Source organism: Euprymna scolopes, chromosome 33, assembly GCF_053919585.1.
Source record: "Euprymna scolopes isolate OS-2025 chromosome 33, ASM5391958v1, whole genome shotgun sequence".
Lineage (NCBI taxonomy): Eukaryota > Metazoa > Mollusca > Cephalopoda > Sepiida > Sepiolidae > Euprymna > Euprymna scolopes.
In genome coordinates this window covers 73834653-73855879 of record NC_136514.1, presented here as the reverse complement: position 1 = coordinate 73855879, position 21227 = coordinate 73834653, and the positions used below count along the sequence as shown (strand labels likewise).

The 21227-nt window shown below is 32.0% G+C and overlaps 1 protein-coding gene across 4 annotated transcripts in view; it reads left to right on the top strand.

Annotated features, from left to right (window-relative positions):
• LOC145258297 (WD repeat-containing protein 7-like) overlaps positions 1 to 21227 on the top strand; it is a 224915-nt gene that overhangs the window by 125444 nt on the left and 78244 nt on the right. For 2 of the 4 annotated variants that reach the window (XM_080116338.1, XM_080116335.1), the window contains one exon: positions 10012 to 10038. The exons of the other annotated variants lie outside the window; for them this stretch is intronic. In XM_080116338.1, coding sequence (XP_079972464.1) covers positions 10012 to 10038 — 27 coding nt within the window. The remainder of the gene's footprint in view (positions 1 to 10011; positions 10039 to 21227) is intronic. 4 annotated transcript variants of the gene reach the window in all.

The window sequence follows — 21227 nt, the reverse complement described above, 5'->3', positions numbered from 1 at the left end:
GTCACTTTCATTTGGTGTTGGGTTTTCTTTTGTTGATTTCACCGTTGAGAAGCTGAAATGTTTATTTAAGTAACGAACATTTACTTGCATGCAGAGGGATTGGGTGAAAATAAAATTAAAAAAAAAATGGAGGTTGGTGGTTTTGGGTGCATGACCGCTGCGTGATTTGGCACTGTTGCTTGTAATTTGCACTTGATGATGCTTGTAACAACAAATGAAGGAAACTGACTAAAAATCTTTACTTACAAAGTTTTCAACTACATTTCTAGAAAAAGCAGTGTATATATATATATATATATATATATATAAATAATAAAAGGATAAAACAATCTGTAATCCAAAAGTACTTCAAAATTTCATTTAATATATATATTCAAGTACTCTAAAATAATTCCTAATGCAATAAAATAATAACACATTAATCTAGAAGAAAAATTATTAAACAAATAAAGTTACTTAAAGTTACAAGTATAATAAAATCAAACAGTATGATTATAAAAAAAATGTCTTTAAATAGGACTGCTTTTGAAAGAAATAATTCCTCTGATACAAAAGAAAACATCAATAAATTATTAAGCATTGAATATTATTAATTTGAAAAAACAAAAAACAAAAAAAAACAACATTTTTTAATAGTTTATGAATCCTGCATGAAACAAAAAGATTAATGTATAAATGTTTTTGCAATAATGAATCTCCATATTTATTATGACGTGTCAAAAGGTATTATCCATTGGAATATTATCTTATATAATGTAAAAGATATTGCATTCCAGAAAAATAGGTAAAAAACAGTCAACATTCAATATATTTTCAGATCAATTTATGTAAGCACATTATTGCTCAAAACCTCTTCCTTGGTATCATTTTATATATGATTCCAGTTGTTCAGAGTTAAGTGAATGTATTTTCCAGAGGCAAAACAATCAATGAATTTTTAATGAGGTTCATAAAAGAATGCTCAATACCAAAGTAGGGCAAGGTGTACTTGTTATTTGTTTTACATTAGCATTTATATGTTGCTACACATTCATGTGCATGTTTCAGTCAGCCAGTTACAAGTAAGTAGGGATCTCTTCAGGCGATGCTGCTTATAGAAAAGTAGAATATGTAATGAATATTTGGGAAAAAAGTTCACAGCAGATATTGATCAAAAAGGCAGTCATATGGTATTCAAAAATAAAATAAATTAATGGCATTTAAATAATTGAAAAAGAAAGAATAAGAAAAGGGAAAGAAAAGGAGGGAATGAAAAATATATATACACATAAAAACCAGATAGTACTTAGTCACATGATACCAGCAGCAGAAATAATATATTTCTCACACTACAAAATATGAAATAAATTGATTACATGTTTGTGTAGGAATTTTTGAAAATATCTTTTTTTTTTTCACGTTTTTCAATCATATTTCACACCAAACCAAGTAAACATCTGCCACTGCTGGCGACATGTTTTACCATATATTTTCACTATTTTTTTTCTGTAACATCACTCTCACAAGTCTTAAAAAGTTCTGAAATTAATTCACTAATTCTGGAAAGCATATATGAAACCTTCATCAACACCATCATTGCTTAACTTTTAAACTTTAATCCTGTATTTTGTAACATTTTTTTCTGTTCTAACTTGGCTTGTAATATTGTAGACTAATTTGAAAAAGAAAAAAAAAGAAAACAAGGGGGTTTGGACAATGTGTACATTAAGCACCCCAGTTCTGCATAATTTTAAAAGGAACTAGTTCAACATGAAGCTGTATTTATTTGACCTTGTTTGAAGAAATTACATGTTTTACAGCTTAAAGAAAACAATATAAACTCACATTGTTTTTAATTGACTTTGTCTCTAAATAAATCATTTTGGGTTTTGGCAAAACTGAAGTGTTGGTTGTACACATAGTCTCTAAGAAAATATATGAAAAAGCAGCTTTTAAAAAATAATATTAAGTTTGAAACATTGAAAATAATTTTGAAAATATATTAAAAAAAAAGACCAAAAAACTTTGTGTATTTTAGAATGTTTACTTTTCTGTTCCGACTTTACATGTGATGTAGAAAAATTAAAAAAATTTTTTTGGACAATATGTATATCCAGCACCCCATTTTTCACATTTTGGCTGACATTCTTCAGTAGCAAATCTGTTGAACTTTGGGATCTGTATGTCGAAACAGTAAGCTATACAGAATTTAAAACTGAACCTTTTATTTAAGAGGTGGAACTTGGAGTATGCCTTTTCCACAAGTGCCAACAGGAGCTCGAATATTCAGTGGATGGCTGCGACAGGCTGGCTTTGGTGTTGTGGGAGGTCATGTTGGTGATGTTCTTGATGTATGATCAAATGAAGTAGTCCAGTGGGTTCAGGTAAGGGGAGAAGGATACAAAGTCGTAGCACTCCTTCTGAAGCCAAGCCTTGTGGGCTGGCGTCAAGGTATACTCCAGGTATACTTTGATGTTGACTTTCAAGCCAACTTCGAAGATGTGAGGTGGCATGATGTGGCCCTCACTTGAAACCACACCAAAGACCATAATCGTGGCTGAAAACTTTGTTTTCATCACTCTGGACATGTCCCTGTTATTCGTGGCAATCCAGCGATGCATTTTGAGGCTGCTGGCAATGGTCCTGTCATATTGGACAAAACAGGGGAGGGTAGAGCGGTAGCCCTTGATATATCTAAGGCTTTTGACAGGGTGTGGCACGATGGTCTTCTAAGGAAAATTAGATCATATGGAATCATTGGAAGAATTCATAATGTAATTAAATCCTTCTTAAGTAAGAGAAAAATCCAAGTTGTCCTCTATGGTCGTACATCTAAACAATATGACATAAATGCGGGAGTACCTCAGGGATCTATCCTTGGACCTCTATTATTCCTGATATTCATAAATGACCTCCCTGATAAAATTGTATCGGAGATGGGTATATTTGCCGATGACACCACTCTCTATAACAGATATGAGGGGAAAACAAATGAACACATATCCAAGGAAATGGCAGAATCACTAGAGGATGACCTCCAATCTGTAGTGGAATGGGGACAAAAATGGATGGTCACATTCAATGCTGCTAAGACTAAGCTTGTTTCCTTCAATAACTACAAGAAACCTCTACCACCAATAGCAATGGCCAAGAACACATTGCCTGAAAGTACTTCTTTTAAACTCCTCGGCCTAACGTTTACAGGGAATATGAACTGGAATAGATACATTGAGAGCATTGCCAAGGCTGCTGCAAGGAAGGTTGGCTCCGTTTACCGTGCTAGAAAACTACTTACGCCTGAAAGTATCCTGTACCTCTATAAGGCCACCATTCGCCCATGTATGGAGTACTGTTGTCACATCTGGGCTGGTGCATCTGCTGCTTGTCTCTCGCTCCTGGACAGGGTTAAAAAAAGTCGCCAACCTGATAGGTCCTGAACTGTCATCTAGGCTTCAGCCTCTGTCCCATCGACGAGATGTTGCATCCCTCTGCCTGTTCTACAAATACTTTAATGGTGAATGCTCTGACGAACTGCAAACACTTGCACCTCCTCGACGTAACTACACCTGACAAAACCGACAAGCTAGTAAGTCTCATCCCTTTACAGTAGAGATCCCTAGGTGCAAGAAAGCCTTTTACTCCAATAGTTTCTTCCCCAGAACTGCAGGTCTTTGGAACTCCCTTCCGGGATTCTGCTTTCCCAACTGTACTGATATGCAGAAGTTCAAGTGTAATGTGAACAAACATCTTTCTACTCATCTCCCTTCATAATGACTCCGCTAATTAAGTCCCTGCTAGTAGCCCCCTGCTTCAAAGTGGCACTGTGCCTTGTTTGGGGTGAAAATTGAAAAAAAAAAAAAGAAGTAGAGAGCATCTCTGATCTTGCTCGCTAAACATTGTCGACCATTGTGTTACTTTCAGACATGATAAAAGGCTCCTATTGCTCTTGGGATTTGTACACAACTGTCCAACCAGTAGATGGTCAGCAATAAAGAAAACCAGTTTTCACCAAATGGAAATGGAATCATGTTGTCTTTCCTAGGGCGACAATTTTACTCTTCCATCCTGTAGTAAGGTTCACTGGTCATTGAACTAGCCCCTCCTCAGGGTTGGCAAAAATGATGCAGAGGGCAGCTGAAAATCTAACTTAAAACTGTGAAACACAATACCAAGCTGATCCTGGGTCCTCACCTATATGGGGTTTGTGACTGGAATCATGATTAGCTATCACTTGTATCTACTACTGCGGTTGACCAGCGTGTTTGGTGAGCATTTGTTCAGGATGCTGTAAATTCTCTGGATGGAGCAGGCCCAACTATTCCAGGCTGAATACAGTACAAATAAGTAGTTGTAAGGTTTGGAATTTTCACCTCCAGAAGTGTTAATCAACGTCTTTAATCATTAGGCCATGGGTCTGAATAACTTAAATTATGATTCCTCATCTAAAATATTTTAATATTTTATTTCTGATTTGAAGTATACAAGAAAGAATAAAAAATTATGGTTTATTTACTAAACAAAAGCAAGAAATAAATTTTCCCATATTTCAAAGATTAGAAGTTTTATGTTATCGTCTGCCTAATATTATGAGCCAAGTCATTGTTCCTTTTAACTTGAAGGAGTTTGGGTTATCTCCCCTTTTCTTCACTGTGTTAATTCGACCCTGCGGAAATTCTGCCCCTTACAAGGGAGTTGTACAAAAACCCAAATTTCTTCATCCCAGGAAAAGTTAAATGTGTAAATTAATGCACTTTAACCCAAAATCAACATTTCTGCCATTAAAATAGTAAATTTTTGCAACTCCAGTACTCTATTGTTTTAAACGTTATCTTTTCATTTCATATTTAATTGTTGTATGTTTCTTCTTTTTCTTTTTTTAAATTTTATCTTCAATTTTTTTTTGTTTTCAATTCATTTTTTTTTTTTTTTTTTTCAATTTTCTTTTTAATTTTTCTTTCATTTTGTCTAAAACAGAAACAAAAAATGCCGGTCCAGAATTTCCCCAAAACAAAAATAAAGAAAATCTTTATCATGTATGTATCCATGATGGAAACAAAATATATTCCAAAAATCATATTAATTTATTTTTATAAAGAAAATCAGTTTAAAGCAAAAGTTCTCCCTCCTCCTCCCATGTTAAGAATTGCTTACTAGAATCTCACAAGTTTGAATTATTTTGAATTATCTACCTTGTTCTTTTCATCCTGTTTTCAAAATAGTGCAACGAGACAGTCCCTCTTCGGTTAGCTATAAAATTTTATATTTTTATTTAAAAATAAAACTATTCGCTGCATTTATGATTTTTGGAATACAATATTTTCGTCACATCATGGGTATGTACATCATACAGGTTTTTCATTATTTTTTGTATTTTAATATAGGGTAAGTCTGGACAAGAACCCCAAAAAGACATGAAAACTGTAATATTTTTTTTTTTTAAAGCAGATATAATCCTTCTACAACACTCAGTAAATTAAGACATACTTTCATATTTTTAGTATTAATATCTTTTCATATATTGCTATACATGATTATTATAAAATATAGTCATTGATAATATAATTAGCTGTCCTTAACAGGTATTGCTTGAGATTATTTTTACTCTTGTTAATAATTTACCTGACTTAAAGATAAAAAAGATTTTTTTGCCATCTTTAAAAAAAAATGAAACGTAGACCAAACAAAGGGAGATAACTTTGAAGTTGTAATACAGTTATGTCCCTTTTTGTATAGTAAAACTTGATCAAATAAAACATAAATCTATATTGATGAATAGAGTTAATTTCCATTTTTCTTAAGATGACATTTTGAAAATTATCGCAGTCGGACAAAATCCTTTCTCAAATGTATTGGATTGAATTAGATTTTATTTTTACTTGTTGAAAAAAATATTGCACAAAAATATTGACAAACCAGGATCAAACATTGATTTGTTAGGACGAAAGCTATCGATGACAAAACTTGACAAACTGTCTGACTTTATTTTATTATGTAGAGACAAGAAAAATTAGATAATGCTCTGTCTGTCACACTAAATAAGTTACTGATAAAAATATTTTGAAAGGATCCACATGTATTTAAATAATACAAGTTGAAATACCTGCCCTAGGATGGGTCTATAATCATTACATCCTCTTGGATAGCTTGGATATTTAATAATAATTAAAAACAATTACTATAGTGAAAAGTGTTTGAAAATAGATTTTACATAATAGAAGTTATGAGCAAAAGACAGTTTACATTTTTTTAAGCATTAATATTGATTAGAAATTTAAAATGTGAAAAATATTCTCAAAATTTGAGAATTAAAAAAAAATGTTATCTCCGGCTTCATCATCCACACGATATCACCCAACTTATAAGCAATGATACTCGAAGTATAACGATCTTGGACAATCTCTATCAACCGCCTCATATATGTTATCACATTTGCATCCAGCCCACACCACCAGGTATCTCTTGCTCCACCACTGTTTGCGTTACAAAACAGGATAGACTTTGTACGAGGTTGCTGTTGTTGCAACAGAATTTATCCTGGTTGAGTTGAGTCTGTTTCTTTAACTTAAGGTGTAGAGTATTATCACAGTGACACTTTAAAGACACCCAGTGCCTGGCGTTGTTTCCTGACTAGGACAACAAATGCTGTCCCATCTCTATTTCTTTATCTTGAGGACAATTTTTTGTCACCCAGTTTCACATGACTAGTCTGGGTCACTCTTGCTCTGACAGGATAAGTGTACAGTTTGACAGCTTGTCTGGCTGCTGTTTCCAAATAGTAGTGCAGAAGCCCTAACTGTTAAGTAACACTAAGAGCAATTGCTCCATTAAGAGTTATATAATATCAGGATAACTGTAGTGACATGTCATACAGTGAAAGGGATTCTGCATTTATCTCTGGAGTCACAACCCATAGATGAAGACTTGGATAATAGTCTAGTTGGCATCAAACTCTTACCTTGCTCAATCCATTTTATCCTAAACCAAAATAAAAATGATCTTACAAAGAAAGAGTAATAAGTTCAAATAAGAGGGATACCTACAAAAAAGCAACAATTCTTGAGGATCGTGTTTACATATATCTGAAGGCTTAAAACTTACCCTGTGATGTAGAATCTTTTCTCCTAATAAACTCCCTCAATATCCTAGCAAGTGAAACTTACTTGCACTCCTCAATCTCCTCTAATTGCTTTGACATGATTGGATTCCTCTCACTCTGCCAAGCATATGCATGGACTCGGTCTATATTCGTAATGCCTTCCCCTTGACCGGAGAACATTATTCTATAGAAACAAAGGATCAGACTAACCTTACATTTACTTATATTTCATCTATCATTCTCCTTCAACTCCTGACCGTACCTGCTCGACCATGTTTCTGATAGATGCAGCACTCTCTTTAGATCTGAGCACCAAAGTACATGTATTTGGGGTTTGTAATGTTCACCACAGAAATGGGCTGTACAAACACAGCTGGTAACTACATGTATAGTTTCTCTAATTCACATTCCCTTTCTCAAAGTGTCATTTTCTTGACCCGCGTCTTAGATCGAGAGGATCAGCAAGCTTCATTTGCTGACTTATTCTTGATAACACTATGCGAGGTTTGTGTGACGAATGCTCATAGCTCACTCAAGATATCTCATCACTTTATAATAATGATTATTATTACTATTAACTTTCTAGCTCAACCTGAAGAGCCGTTACTCAAAATGATGAGATACTACAAATGATTGGGAATTCATCAGAGATATCCAATGGATTAAAACTGCTGTTCAGTATGCAAATAAGGTAGTTTAATGTGTTAAGCAAACATAGAAGCACATGATCTCATACAGAAATTCTACAGCCAGCCCCACTTTCCCCAATTGTTTACTTTGATCTGTACAGCTACTATTGTGCATAGACAGAAAGCATTCTACTGATTCAACCGCCATAAGTCAACTACAAACAGAAAAAATGGATAGCATCAAGAAATCATAAGAATGTAACAGCCGCAAGTAAGAATAAATATATCAAGGGGACCAGCAAATGACCAGAAAATGCATAATCACAGAAATGAGGAACTCGCAATTTCTGGAAAATCTATAACAATGTGATGAATAATGGACAAGTTTTCATAACACTTCCATTGTCTTTCCCAGTAATTCTCCTGTTATCCAACAAATATGATGCTGTTTACATGGTAACTGATAAGGTTGAACTGCTTTCCCATCGGTTCGTCTTAGACTCCAAAAACTACTGCGAACAGAAGCCACAGGTAATGGTTTTATCATCACTTCTTTCCATATTTGGAATATCATAAAAAAATCTTGATACCTCCACAGCATGTGGGCCTGATCTTTGTTGTATTAATAAAGAAATGCTCTGCTGAGCTGGACCCTGCCCTCTCCAAACTCTACAGCAAATGTCTTGTTGGATCTTGCTTCCTTGATGACTCAAAAATTACCTCTGTGGTGCCAGTATTCAAGAAATTATCACCCCATTAGGGTAGAGTAAATTTCTCTTTTTCAAAAAGAAAAAAAAAATGAAATCAAAAATATGTTTCGTTTTTACGGCATAATTTCTAGTTTGCTTCTTTTTGAGAAAGAGATTTACTTTCGGAATTATCAAATACATCATACTATCCTGGTTACATTTAAGAGTAATTCCATATTTATTGATTCATATGTGAAAGTTTTTGCAAAAAATACATAAATATATGAAGATTTGTAATTTAAATATGGCATTCGGTTGTCTGTTTTAGTTCATATGCCACGTTACTTCATCATCCTGGTATCCTACATAGCTAACAGAAACACTCATGTTCATATTTGCATGGTTGTTTCCTAGATATTAATCTAATGAAACTCTAGTGTTTATAAGATAGTGCTCAATAACACGTTGAGCTTTATTATGGTATAAATAGTGTTATTCATGCAAGCATTATTGGTTACATATGTGCATACATGTTCCAGCTGCAATTTATTCAAAACCCAGCTTCTTCAGGACATTTTTTACGAAAAAAAATGGTAAAAATAGCCAAAAAGATGAACTGAAACATGTATGCACATATCTAGCGAATAATTTTTGTATAAATAAAGAAATTATACTATATATATATATATATATATGTGTGTGTACATATGTTTATTCTATAAAACTCACTGTTATGCATAAAATCTGTTTCAAATTTCTAAAAAATGGCTTCAATGGTTTTGGAGTGTCACATACATACATGCAGTTGTCTGCATGTATGTATGTCCAGCTAAAATTCAAAACAAAGACCCACAAAGTTGGTATATTCGTAATCAGTGTTACTTTGGATGCATAATATCTAAAATTTATTAAAAAATTATTTATTCTCTTGTGGTCAACTGGGTCCAGTTTTGTCAAGGGTGTTGAGCGTGTTTTTTGTTTTTTTTTTCATAGTTATTATGTACTAATTTGGAAAGAAAATGTCAGCTCATTCCTCGACGAATCTATTATATATAAGAGAGTTGTCTGTGTATGTTTGTCCAGCAATGATCGGAGGATAAAGGAGGTTCTGGAGAATGAGGGAAAAATGGAGAAGGTGGAAAAAGAGAGAAATGGGGAGAGAGAACTTTTAAGGAAAATGTGTTACACTTTCCTCCCAGGCAATGCTGGGTAGCCCTACTAGTGTATATATAATTTAATCGTCCACAAACAGCTGTTTCGTTATTTTAGGACTCATCAGTGTAGCTAGATGTAGCACTGTATCAACTTTAACCAGTGGTGTTGGATGTTTTACCAAAGTATGTAGAAATTTTTTTATTTTAGGATGGTGATGGATGAGGATCGCACAATTTCTTACATCTAATAGATTAAAAGTATTTAACAGACACGACACGACGCATGCTAATATGTATGAGTAAACAAGACATTTTCTCTGGAATATTCTAGGATTTTTATGTTTTTCAAAAAGAAAAATGGAGAAACACAAATACATAAGCAAAATTTAATTTTTAAAAATTATCCTCAAGGAATTAGTTTTGTTCATTTTTACGTTTTATTTTTATTTTATTTTATTTTCAAGTCTACTAAAAGGAAAAGTGATGTCCAGGTAAGCCGTCTTTTTTGACGAGGTTGTATTTATCCACTCTATCTCTCTCCCTCTTTCTCATCTATTTAACTAATTCTTTATTTTGTTTTTGTTGCGCTCTCTTATTCACTCTATTTGCTTATATAAACCGTCACATGTGGACGTGTGTGTGTGTGTGTGCGTGCCGTACAATAATCCTACTTGAAGTGCAGCTTAAAAACTTTATTTTTTGTTAAAAGACAAATGTTTCTTTCTCTTTTCCAAAATCCAAATTATTTTTAACAATTTCTGCCTTTTTTTTTTTTTTTTTTTGACTATGAGTCACAAGGAATCACAAGATTTGTAAAAAAGTAAATAATAATAAGGATGACTGTATAAAAAGTAAATAATAATAAGGATGACTGTATAAAAAGTAAATAATAATAAGGATGACTGTATAAAAAGTAAATAATAATAAGGATGACTGTATAAAATAATATTGTTGGAAGAAACTGAAATGTTGGAAAACTCTCTGAATTAATGTCTTTTACATATTGTTTAAATCTCATTGAAATTATATGTATTTAAAGTTTTAAGGAGGTTCTATCCAAATGGACCACTGTGATTGTCTTCCTCAGAGAATTTTGTATATATGATATAATTTCATTAAGTGGGTATGGTCTTGAAATTGGATATATGTATTTAAAGTTCTAAGAGGTGGGGGGGTACTCTCCTATGATCCACTTGAAGGTAATTTACAGATTCAGTACCACTATCATTGACTTTTCAAGAAAATTTTATACATATAATTTAAATTTCATAAAAATAGGACATATTTGAAGTTTTAAAAGAGGTTCGTTCCTCAATGCCTCATTTAGGTTAGGACAGCATTACAAAGTTGGGTCCTTCCCGAGAAAATTTTGTACATAGAATTTAAATTTCATAAAAATGGGATATTTCTCTGTAAATTTGATATAAGAAAACACTTTTAAATTTTATGTAGTCTCTAACCTTTCTTTCTATCTCATGATACAAACATCACGCACACACACACACACACACACACACATGAACACACACATTGAGTGTACATATATATAATAAGTGCAATCATGTATTATTTGTATTTAGTATTATTATTGCTGCTGAAAGCAAAGCTGAGGCCGTTTTGATTTACGTTTGTTGTTTATAAGAAAAATGTCCTTTTTTCTTTTGAAATATTCTGAGCAGGATAAAGTATGTTTGTAAAAAAAAAAAAAATAAATTACATTTTATTGTTCTTAACAACTTTGATCAACATTAAAATAATGAAATATTGACAGAAAAGTAGATACCGATGACAATAATGCAGATATGTGTGCTGTACAATAATCATATCCTAAGAACGTTTTGTAACAAGACAAATATTTCCTTCTATTTTCCCAAATCAAGATTATTTGAAATTTATTTTCTGTTCTTTTACAGAAAATCACAAGGAATAATGAGATTTATTTAAAGAAAAAAAAAAACATGAATTACTGTATAAAAATGTACTATAAACAACTGAATTGATAAAAAATATTATACAGTCAATCTGATTACCGGTACTCATACTGGACTGGAGGCTGAAGTGTGGTGTCTGCTTAGATGCTACACTCAAATTAACTGTCCTTAGTCAATTGAGGGGGAAACCCTTCTATACTTAGGCAATTTTATTTTTGCAGAATGCCCCTTTTGAGGGGAGCTGGTTATCTTCCACATTAAACTGACCTTGCATCACATTTTGTTTCATAGGAAACAAATAAATAACCAGTTTGATTACAAAATTACTAAGGACTGGATTCAGCATTAGATAACCTGAAAAAGGGTTGATATGCCGTAAAAAAACACTTCAACTCTGCACCATGAATAAATATTAAAACTATTTACAAAAATGATTGGATTTAGTATTTAAATGATCCAAGAATGGTTGATATGCGACAAAGCAAAATGGCAATGAAAGACAAATTGTTTCTTAAATGAAGCTGCTTCTACGTGCAAGAAGATCCAAAGTTACCAGAATCGAATGACAGTCACTGCTATGTACTTTTTCATTATGTTCATAACACCATATTTGTTTTGTTTTTACTGACTCCCTCTCCTCCTCCAATCCTAAAATAGTCAGAAAAAATTAAAATGTTTGAAAACTGGTGTGGATATACATATTTAAAGTTTGGAGAGGTTTTCTCCACATAGGCCCCTTAGAAGTGAGGGCACATAGATATTTGGCACAAAGAAAGTAACATAGAGATTCAAGACCACTTCCATTGTTTTCCTCATGAAATTTCATACATATGTCAATTTCATATAAATAGGATATATTTGAAGTTTTAAGGGGGTTTTGTTATCATTGCTCCCTAGGTGTGCGCTCAAAAATTATATTGTTTTCCCAAGTGAATTTTACATAAGAATACACTTTGATTTTGTGTAAATTCTCTAAGCATTCTTTCTATAGAGAACACACAAACATAAATATTCAGTTATAGTAATAATAAATGCAATAATGTAGTATTATTAGTATTTAGTATTGATGGTTTCATTTACTGCTGAGAGTAAAGATGAAGCCATTTTAAGTTACATTTACTGCTTATAAGAAAGATGACTCTTTTAAAAAAATGTTCTGAGCAGGATTAATTATTTTTGCCAAAAAAAAAAAAAAAACAGATTGAATTACATTTTATCATTCTTAACAACTTTGACTGACATTAAAGTAATGAAATATTGATAAAACAGAAGCTATTGATGACAATAGTAAAATAATAGATCGATTTTACTTTATTATATAGAAAAATTATATAGAAATAACTCATTACATGATTATTTCTCTATAATGGAATTAATCGTGTAATGAGTTATTTTACCTTGACTTCTCCAAAAAGTATTAGAATTAGTTACCATTTTCTTGTAAATTAGGTAGTAAGTTTTTGTTTTTGTTTTTTACATCAGGGTGATACCCAGTAGGTACAGCAGTATAAAATAAATTTAAAGTTTGTGTTTAATATAAATTTAAGAATTAGTTTTGTATTAGCAGTAGTTTACAGAGAAAAGGAAATCATTTTCCTTGTAATTTGTGGTCCGTCAAAGAGTTTGTTGATTCTGGTTTGATCAAGTTTTGATGGCTTCTTGGTCTGCCTTATCCTTACCTCTCGTCTTGGCTCGCATGTCTTCCTGCTGATCTTTGACCATATCTCCATAAATTTTCTATGTATATATCTGTCTTGCTTATTGTCAAATCATAATTTTGTCTGAATCTTTCAGATGAGAAATTCCAATTTTTATCATTTGGGAATCTGACTGATATGCACATTTGGGTTGTTACTGGCAAAACGATACAACTTTTTTATGCTTAGTGATTCTAAACATATCTGTTGCATGGAATAACCATTGGTTAATAAGGAGATGTAGTTTGCTTGAAGCATTGCATATAATCTATGATATAAAGGACAGTTGTTGGTGTGTATGTATGTTTGTATTTCTAGCTAAAATTTAAAAAATAAGAAAAAAATACCCACAAAGTTGATATTTTCTTGATAGGCGTTACCCTGGATTAATGAAAATCATTTTAGAAAAAGTTATTTATTCTTTGACCCCAAACTAGTGCAGATTTCATCAGGAGGGCAGATGTCTGTTTTCTAGCTACTGACTAAAAGGAAGTAACTCTGGTTTGTTTTCAAGGATTTAATTCTCTTATGCCGACTCATTTCTGAATAATCTATGAAAATGAGTTGTGTGTGTTTCTAAAGAGGAATTGGCTGGGTGAATAAGAAAGCGGGGAAAAATGGGGCGGGAGAAGAAAAAGAGAGAAGAGTTTTAATAGAAATATGTTACAATAAAATACACATATGTTTACCATTCAAATTCCAACCATCCCCATTGCTTTTGGGTTTGTTACAATTCTATTTTTCAACTTCATGTATTGACTTTTTTACACAGGAGTCACCACTTATCAAGGCCCAGAAGCCACATGAGGATAAGAGTTATTGAGTGTACAGTAGTCAAGGAGACAATATTGTCATAATCGTTAATAGTAGAAATTTGGTAAATTGGATTATTTAAGGGGACGACGGCTCATCAAGAACTTGTTTATATTGGACTTGAAGACGGCCATATTGTAGTCAGCTGTAAAGCAGGGAAATAGAAAAGAGTTGCACACGTGTGCAGTTCTAAAAAAGAAGCTTTGTTCATGGAATCTACGTTTAGGTTTAGGCATAGATAAAGAGTTGGGGAAATTATTGATATGGTTTCAGTTAGATTACCTTAGGTCCATTGAGGATGGTTGGGGTAGAGCACACGCTTTTGTCCAGGACCCTGTTTGTTATTTGCCAAAATTGGTGAGGACCAAGCTGCTGCTCAGCTACTTTGGACCTAATGAACTGAGCATACAACTCTCTTGCATACTTTATTACTCTTTTACAGTGGTTGCTGGTAGTCCTGAAAGGACTCCAGGTTGAGTATCCTTTTTGATCTATATCATTCTATATTATCTTTAATAGCATATCTCACATACTCTGAAGTTTTCAAACAGTAAAAGTATAGCTCATCTATATGCATGGTATTTTGTTAACTTTTCCTCTGAGGATAAAAGCCATTCTTTGAAACCCAATGGAATAAGGAAAAATCTTTTAGTCTTTATCCCTTGTTTTGAATAATAAATGTTGTAAATTCGAATTTGCAAAATATTAACTTCCTTCCATTATATATATATATATATATATATATATATATATATATATATATATATAAAATGGTGAAATAATTTATTTAGAAACCAAGAACTCAACATTAACAATCAAACAGTTTACAATAATTTCTGAGATGATACAAAAATTTTGATTTAAACAAAGTCTCATCAACATGAGGATTAGACATCAAATAGAAACCGTGAATATATAATTAACACCAAAGTGTGGAAACCAAAATATTATACAGCAAATAAGGGGCGTATGCTATAATAATAATAATAATAATAAATATAATCTACTTAGAGAAATGCTATATCAGGCAATTATACTATTTAAATACAAGATTAACACAAAAGTGGAGATAGCAAAAGATTATACAGCGAATCAAGATTACAAACTAAAAAGATGTAAAATAATTTACTTCATATGAGACAAGTAGGTATATTATTCAAACAAGGGTTACAATAATTTTTTACATTTCAACTACCAAATACAAATTAGAAAACAAGATGACAAATTGTAGAGATGAAAAAAATTTAAGTAATTTATAAAAGGAAAAGAATGGAAAGAAAATTTCATGAAAATATTTAAGTTTTATGTGTTGGCTTCAAAAGTAATTAAACATTTTTTTTCTTCCATTAAAACCCATTTTGACAAATTGTAGAGATTTTATAAAAAGAAAAAAATTGAAAGAAAATTTTATGAAAATATTCAATTTTTATGATGTGTTGGCTTAAAAAGTAATTAAATTTTTTTTTTTTCCATTAAAAAAACATTTTTTTATTTCCTATTTATTCTGTTATGCACAGCAAAATTCTTTTTCACGTTTTTAAACTTTAAATCATGATTAATTCACAGTTAATTGTAAATGTTGCACATTTATTTCTAATTAATAGGTGTTTCTAAATCACTGTGATTTTACTTTGTCAACGTTTCCACAAATCTACCTTATTTATGCAATATTGGCAGAAGGGAATTATTTCTATTCTACAACATATGTGTTGCTCTATTTAATGATCAGTAATCAAAAATATCTCTTTTTCTATCTCAAACAATATTATAATTTACCAAATTATAATACTGTTACATCTTCATGATATGCGTTATCAATTTAATAACCACTTAAAAATAATCAAAGAATGAAATATAAACTTTAACAAATTTTATTTAACAAAACTGACAAATGTTGATGAAAAGCTGCTGGATGTGTAATGCTTAAGATCTGTGATAGAGACGTTTTTATTTTATCTCTGGAAGATGATCTCATAACAACAGAGCAAATAGTACAGTACCCACTCCTATTAAAATAACAATACACAAGAAAAATTGAAATTGCTTAAAATATCCTCATTATGGCATTCATAGAAAGAAATTGATGATAGAAAGAATCTTTTAAAATTTTTTAAAAAAATAAGGAAGTTATGACTATTTTTGTGCCTTGCATATTTTGATATTTTCCCTCCTCAAGACCATATGCGTTTTGTCACATTTTTTGCACTACTTTTTCAGTAAAAATAATATCTGTGTTAAAACACAAGATTAAGCAATGAAATTTGCCATATAAGTGTACTTTTGTACAAGGAATCTGAATATGGCACTGAAAATCAGAAATTAATGTTTTCCCAAGTAATCTTCTGTAAATGCACATAAATATGCAATACTATAAAAATCCATGTATTCATTAAAAAAAGAAGTTAAACAACTCAAAGTTGAATTAAAATGTATTTTATGTACAAAAAACTGAAATTTAAAAATAAATATATTGCAAGATTTCTTTATTATTGTAGAGTAACACCTGTTAAATCGCCTCCATTTGCCTCTCCAAAATATGTGATTCTCCCTTTTTTAGGCAATTACATATGAACACACTGAAAAACTTAGTAGAAAGAAAAAAACAACAAAGATATAAAAGTCAGAGTAGAAGCTTTGTTTAAATTTTAAAATAAAATATGTATAAAATACAGTTATAAGCTAAATTAATTTATAATTTAATTTATTAATCATTTTATACGTATTTTATTTTAAAATCTAAATTCTGACTATCAAGCACATTCTTTCAAAATAACACTGCAGAAAGACATCAGATTGATTCTTTACTAATTGTTTTTTTTTCAATTTAACATCATGGTAAGGGGGAAAAAAAAGAAAAACTGTATACAATTCTGAGGATGGAGTTTATCGCCGAAATATTAATTTTAAACAAATATATATTTATTTTCATAATATTGTACTGTAATTTGACCTATAAACATATTTTATACATATTTTAAAAAAGATATAAATTTAATATAAAAATTTAATGTAAAATAATCTTAGATTTTAGAGCTATTCTAACGTTTTAGGGCAGTTAACCATTTTTTCTATTGGAAATAAATCCTGTGAGTCTTTTTTGACAATTATGCATGTTTTTAAAAGTCTTAGTAGGAGAAGAAGGCTTGCCACTTGGACTTTGGGTTAATGGTAGGGCTAGAGTGCAATTATGTGTGAACACCCTAAAAACTTGGCAGAAAAAAAAACAAAAACAAACAATTATTTTATCGTGAGGGATTCGTTTCACATATAAATTTAATGTAAAATAATCCACCATTTTCAGGCCATTCTAGCATTTTCTAGTATTTTCGAGCAGTTAATTTTTTTCTATGAGAGACAAATCATGTGCGTTTTTTTTTTTTTTTTTTAAAGGATGTGCAAGGTTTCATTCTGTATAATCTTGTCACTTCCAGGTTTTCCTTGACTGGCCAAACTTTCCACGATTCAAGACATCCATGTATCTGCAATCGTTTAGTCAGGCAGATAAATACTCCACATCGTCATCCCAATATAACAGATTCATTCTTAGGACAACCTCTAGAGTGAGAAAATTTAGGGCATTCAGCAAATCCTCCAACCTAATATGTTGGGTTTGGTCAGATTTAACATTGCATATCCATTTAATTGTTGGCCAGAGTGGACTTGGTGTGTGTTAAGTATTCATTGCTGTATAATTTTATGTTCCTGACAGACCCACTATACAAATTATCTCGGATGTAGAGAGGGACGGCTCATGATACTCTATGTTCTATTTACTTGTGTCTGGTTCTGTTCTTGTATATTCCTCAAAGTTATGTCTGACACAGTTTACTGTGCCACTTGGAAAATTCACTTGTTTGAACTGTCAGTTTGAAATTCTGGCAACCTTGGCCTATTCTTATGAAATTTGAACACCTCTAATGGACTTATAAAATACCCCAAACACATGCTCCACAAAATGATAATCCCCCTACCCCCACCAAATAAACAAACCCTTCCAGTAAGCTAAGTTAATCAACATTTGTTTTTCTAAGGCCCTCCCCCCTATATTTTAATTAGCAGAGTTACCCAGCATTGTCCAGGGCAAAATAGGTGTAACATACTTCGATTAAAACTTCTCTCTTCTCCTTGTTTTACCCCTCCCTCTCTCCAATCACTCTCTTTTGCTCAGTCCACTCTTCTTTAGCTAGATATACAAACACACATACCACAGATAATTGCCCTTCATATAACAGATTTGCAGAGTTAATTGAGCCATAAAATAAAATAAAAAATAGATGTTAGTGTTAAGTTTCTCTCCCTCTCACTAGAAGAGAAATTCCATTTTTTGGGAGAAAACTGAGTTATGTTTGAAAAAAGAAAATTGTATATTTTTCTAACTTTATTCACAAACTCACACGTCTTATAAAGTTTCTAACACTCTCATCCTCTCTCACTCTATGTCGTCGCCCCCCCCCCCCCGGTTATTATCACTCTGCATGACTGTTTCCCTTTCTCTGCTTATTAACAGATGAAAGTAAATAAACACACTATAAAAAAGAACATTGAAATGATTCACTCTAAACCACAGAGAATAGCATCACAAGTATTAATACTATTTAAACTAATCTTTCTCTGTTTATTTCATCATCTCGTCATTTTGCGGCCTCAGCCGAAATTGAACTCATTACATCTTTCCAATATTCTCTTGGCGATAAATGTATCTTGTTGTATCCTATCTGGAAAAGTTAATTTTCGTGATTGATTATGAGATGATGGATGCCTCCACAGTACAAATGATGAAACAAGTTCATCTGTGGCACGGGCACAATGCCCAGCAAACTGAACATGTTTCTTGCAAACTAAGGTTGATACTCTTGGTAAGTCTCCATATATTATTTCTAGAGTTGGGTAATTTTGCCATGAGAGATTAAGTACTCTTCTCAAAAGATGTGTATAACATCCACCCAAACGACGTTGTTTTGCTGAAAGAGTCCAAGTTTCAGGTCTATTGAGTAAAATTGTTTATTTGCAGTTAAATAAAACTAACTATAAACAAAATATTGGAATAACTCATTAGTGCATTTTAAGCAATAGGAAATATCACCACAAGTTATGATACTATTTAATACATAGCTGAAGAGAGAGAGAAGGAGAGAGAATCATCAAACAATTTATTCTTAATAAAGAATGAAATGTAATCAAAATTTAATTCCATAAAGAATTTTTATTTACCAACAAACCAGGAAAATTCTGTGAATACAGTGTAAAATGTAATTTAACCAAAGAGATGGGAAGCCGTGATTAGACAAGCAACTGCCTTAAGCTAGGATCAAAACTTGACCAGTCATATATATATATATCTATCTATATATATATCTATAAAAGTGAACGTGTGTGTGTACACATTTCCCTACGTAATAACTCTGTCAATTTTTAGTCTACAGACTCGAAATTTGATATACAGGGTACTGAGATTTGGGAAAATCTATGTGATCGGTTTTCAGCCAGAAATTTGGCTGTTAAGGGGTCAAAGTTCAACGATTTGACCTTTGAGAACTCTACCAAACTCCTCCGACAATTTGGGGTGTAAACACTTGAAATTTTAGATATAGGTTCTTTGGACATAGATCTAACTTAATAACTTGATTTGAGCCCAAAACAATAAATTTTAAGGGGTCATAATCGGGGTCAAAATTAAAATAAATTTGATCTCTGCGGTCTCTACTAAATTACTCAGACAATTTCTGGTCTAAGCATTTGAAATTTTACATAGAGGGTATTCAGAGATAGGGCAAGCTTTTTCATCGGTTTGGGTCGAAAATTTTTAGTTACCAATATATAAGTGTATATATGTATGTATGTTTGCATGTCTGCCTAAAACTTTCGACAGAGGTGACGGATTTTACCAAGATCAGTATCATTTTAAAGTTCGATCTTTCATACAACAAATATCGAAAAATTAGCTAAAAATATTAATATTTTCACCTTCAACTAGGCACTTTTCTACAGGGGGGGGGTTGCTTTTTTTTGCCGAAATTTTTAAAAGTTATCCTCTCCTTTCGAATGTCTAGCCTAAATGTTAACATAAGTCGTTTCAGGTTTGGCGATGGTTGTAACCGCAAAGATGTTGGTTTTTTTTCCTGTTCTTTTCCTCCCTTGCGGTATGGGTTCGAGCCCGCCTTCGTACTACCACTTTTTTTTTTTTGCTCACCATACACATCTGAACACCCGGGCAACGCCGGCTTGAAATGCTAGTATATATATATATATATATATATATATATATCCTATACAATAAAATGACTGCAGAAATTCTTCTCTGGACCAAAGTATCGTAGATTGTTAACAACAGATGCCACATACAAATTCAATACATCTAGGCTAATAGCCAGTATCTTACGTCATTTCTGAAGACAGTTTTAGATACATTTAATCGTTATAATAAAATGCTAGATTGCATTCTAGGAGCCACACCATCACGATCGCACCAGCTTCAGAGGAAGGATTTCCTATTTTTCTCTCAATATTTAGTGCTTTCACCGCTACCAGTTAACACTGGGACCAATTCTAAATTTTCCTACAATACAGTAGAACCCCGGGATATGGCATTAAAAATTAGTAAAAAAATGTAGTACAGTATATAATACACATAACATTATAACTAACACTGTAAGGCAGGGCAAATACTGTAACCAGGAACAAGATCATATTCCATATCGTAACCTGAAAAAAGCATATCCTAGGGTTCTACTGTTCTATGATTGCATCGTGATTAACTGGTTATTAGATACATACACATAATATAATCTTTCCATTCTTTCCTGATTCATAAATAATAAATTCTCCCTTCTCAAAATCCACCCATTCTGATTGACTGAGACCGGACATTCCATATATTCCGAAATCCACCTCTTCAATAAATAAACAAACACTCCAAAAATTATGCAATATGGCAGACGTCACTCTCTATAGAAAATAATCATGCTAAAAAAACAAACAAAAATAAACATATTAACCAATCATAAAGAGAAAATTAAATACTGGTAACCTTACACTTACCTATGCTAAAAATAACCCCCTCCCCCTAAAAAAAAACACCCAGCCCTGCCAAAAAAAAAAACCTTGTACATGTACCTTTATTTATTTTTCGATTTTTGAGCAGCTTAACAACCCTTACAAGATGCTATTTTTTTTCTTTGTTTTGTTTTTCTAATTTGTTTTTCTTTTTTTTTCCTAATTTGTTTTTCATTGACTATTAAT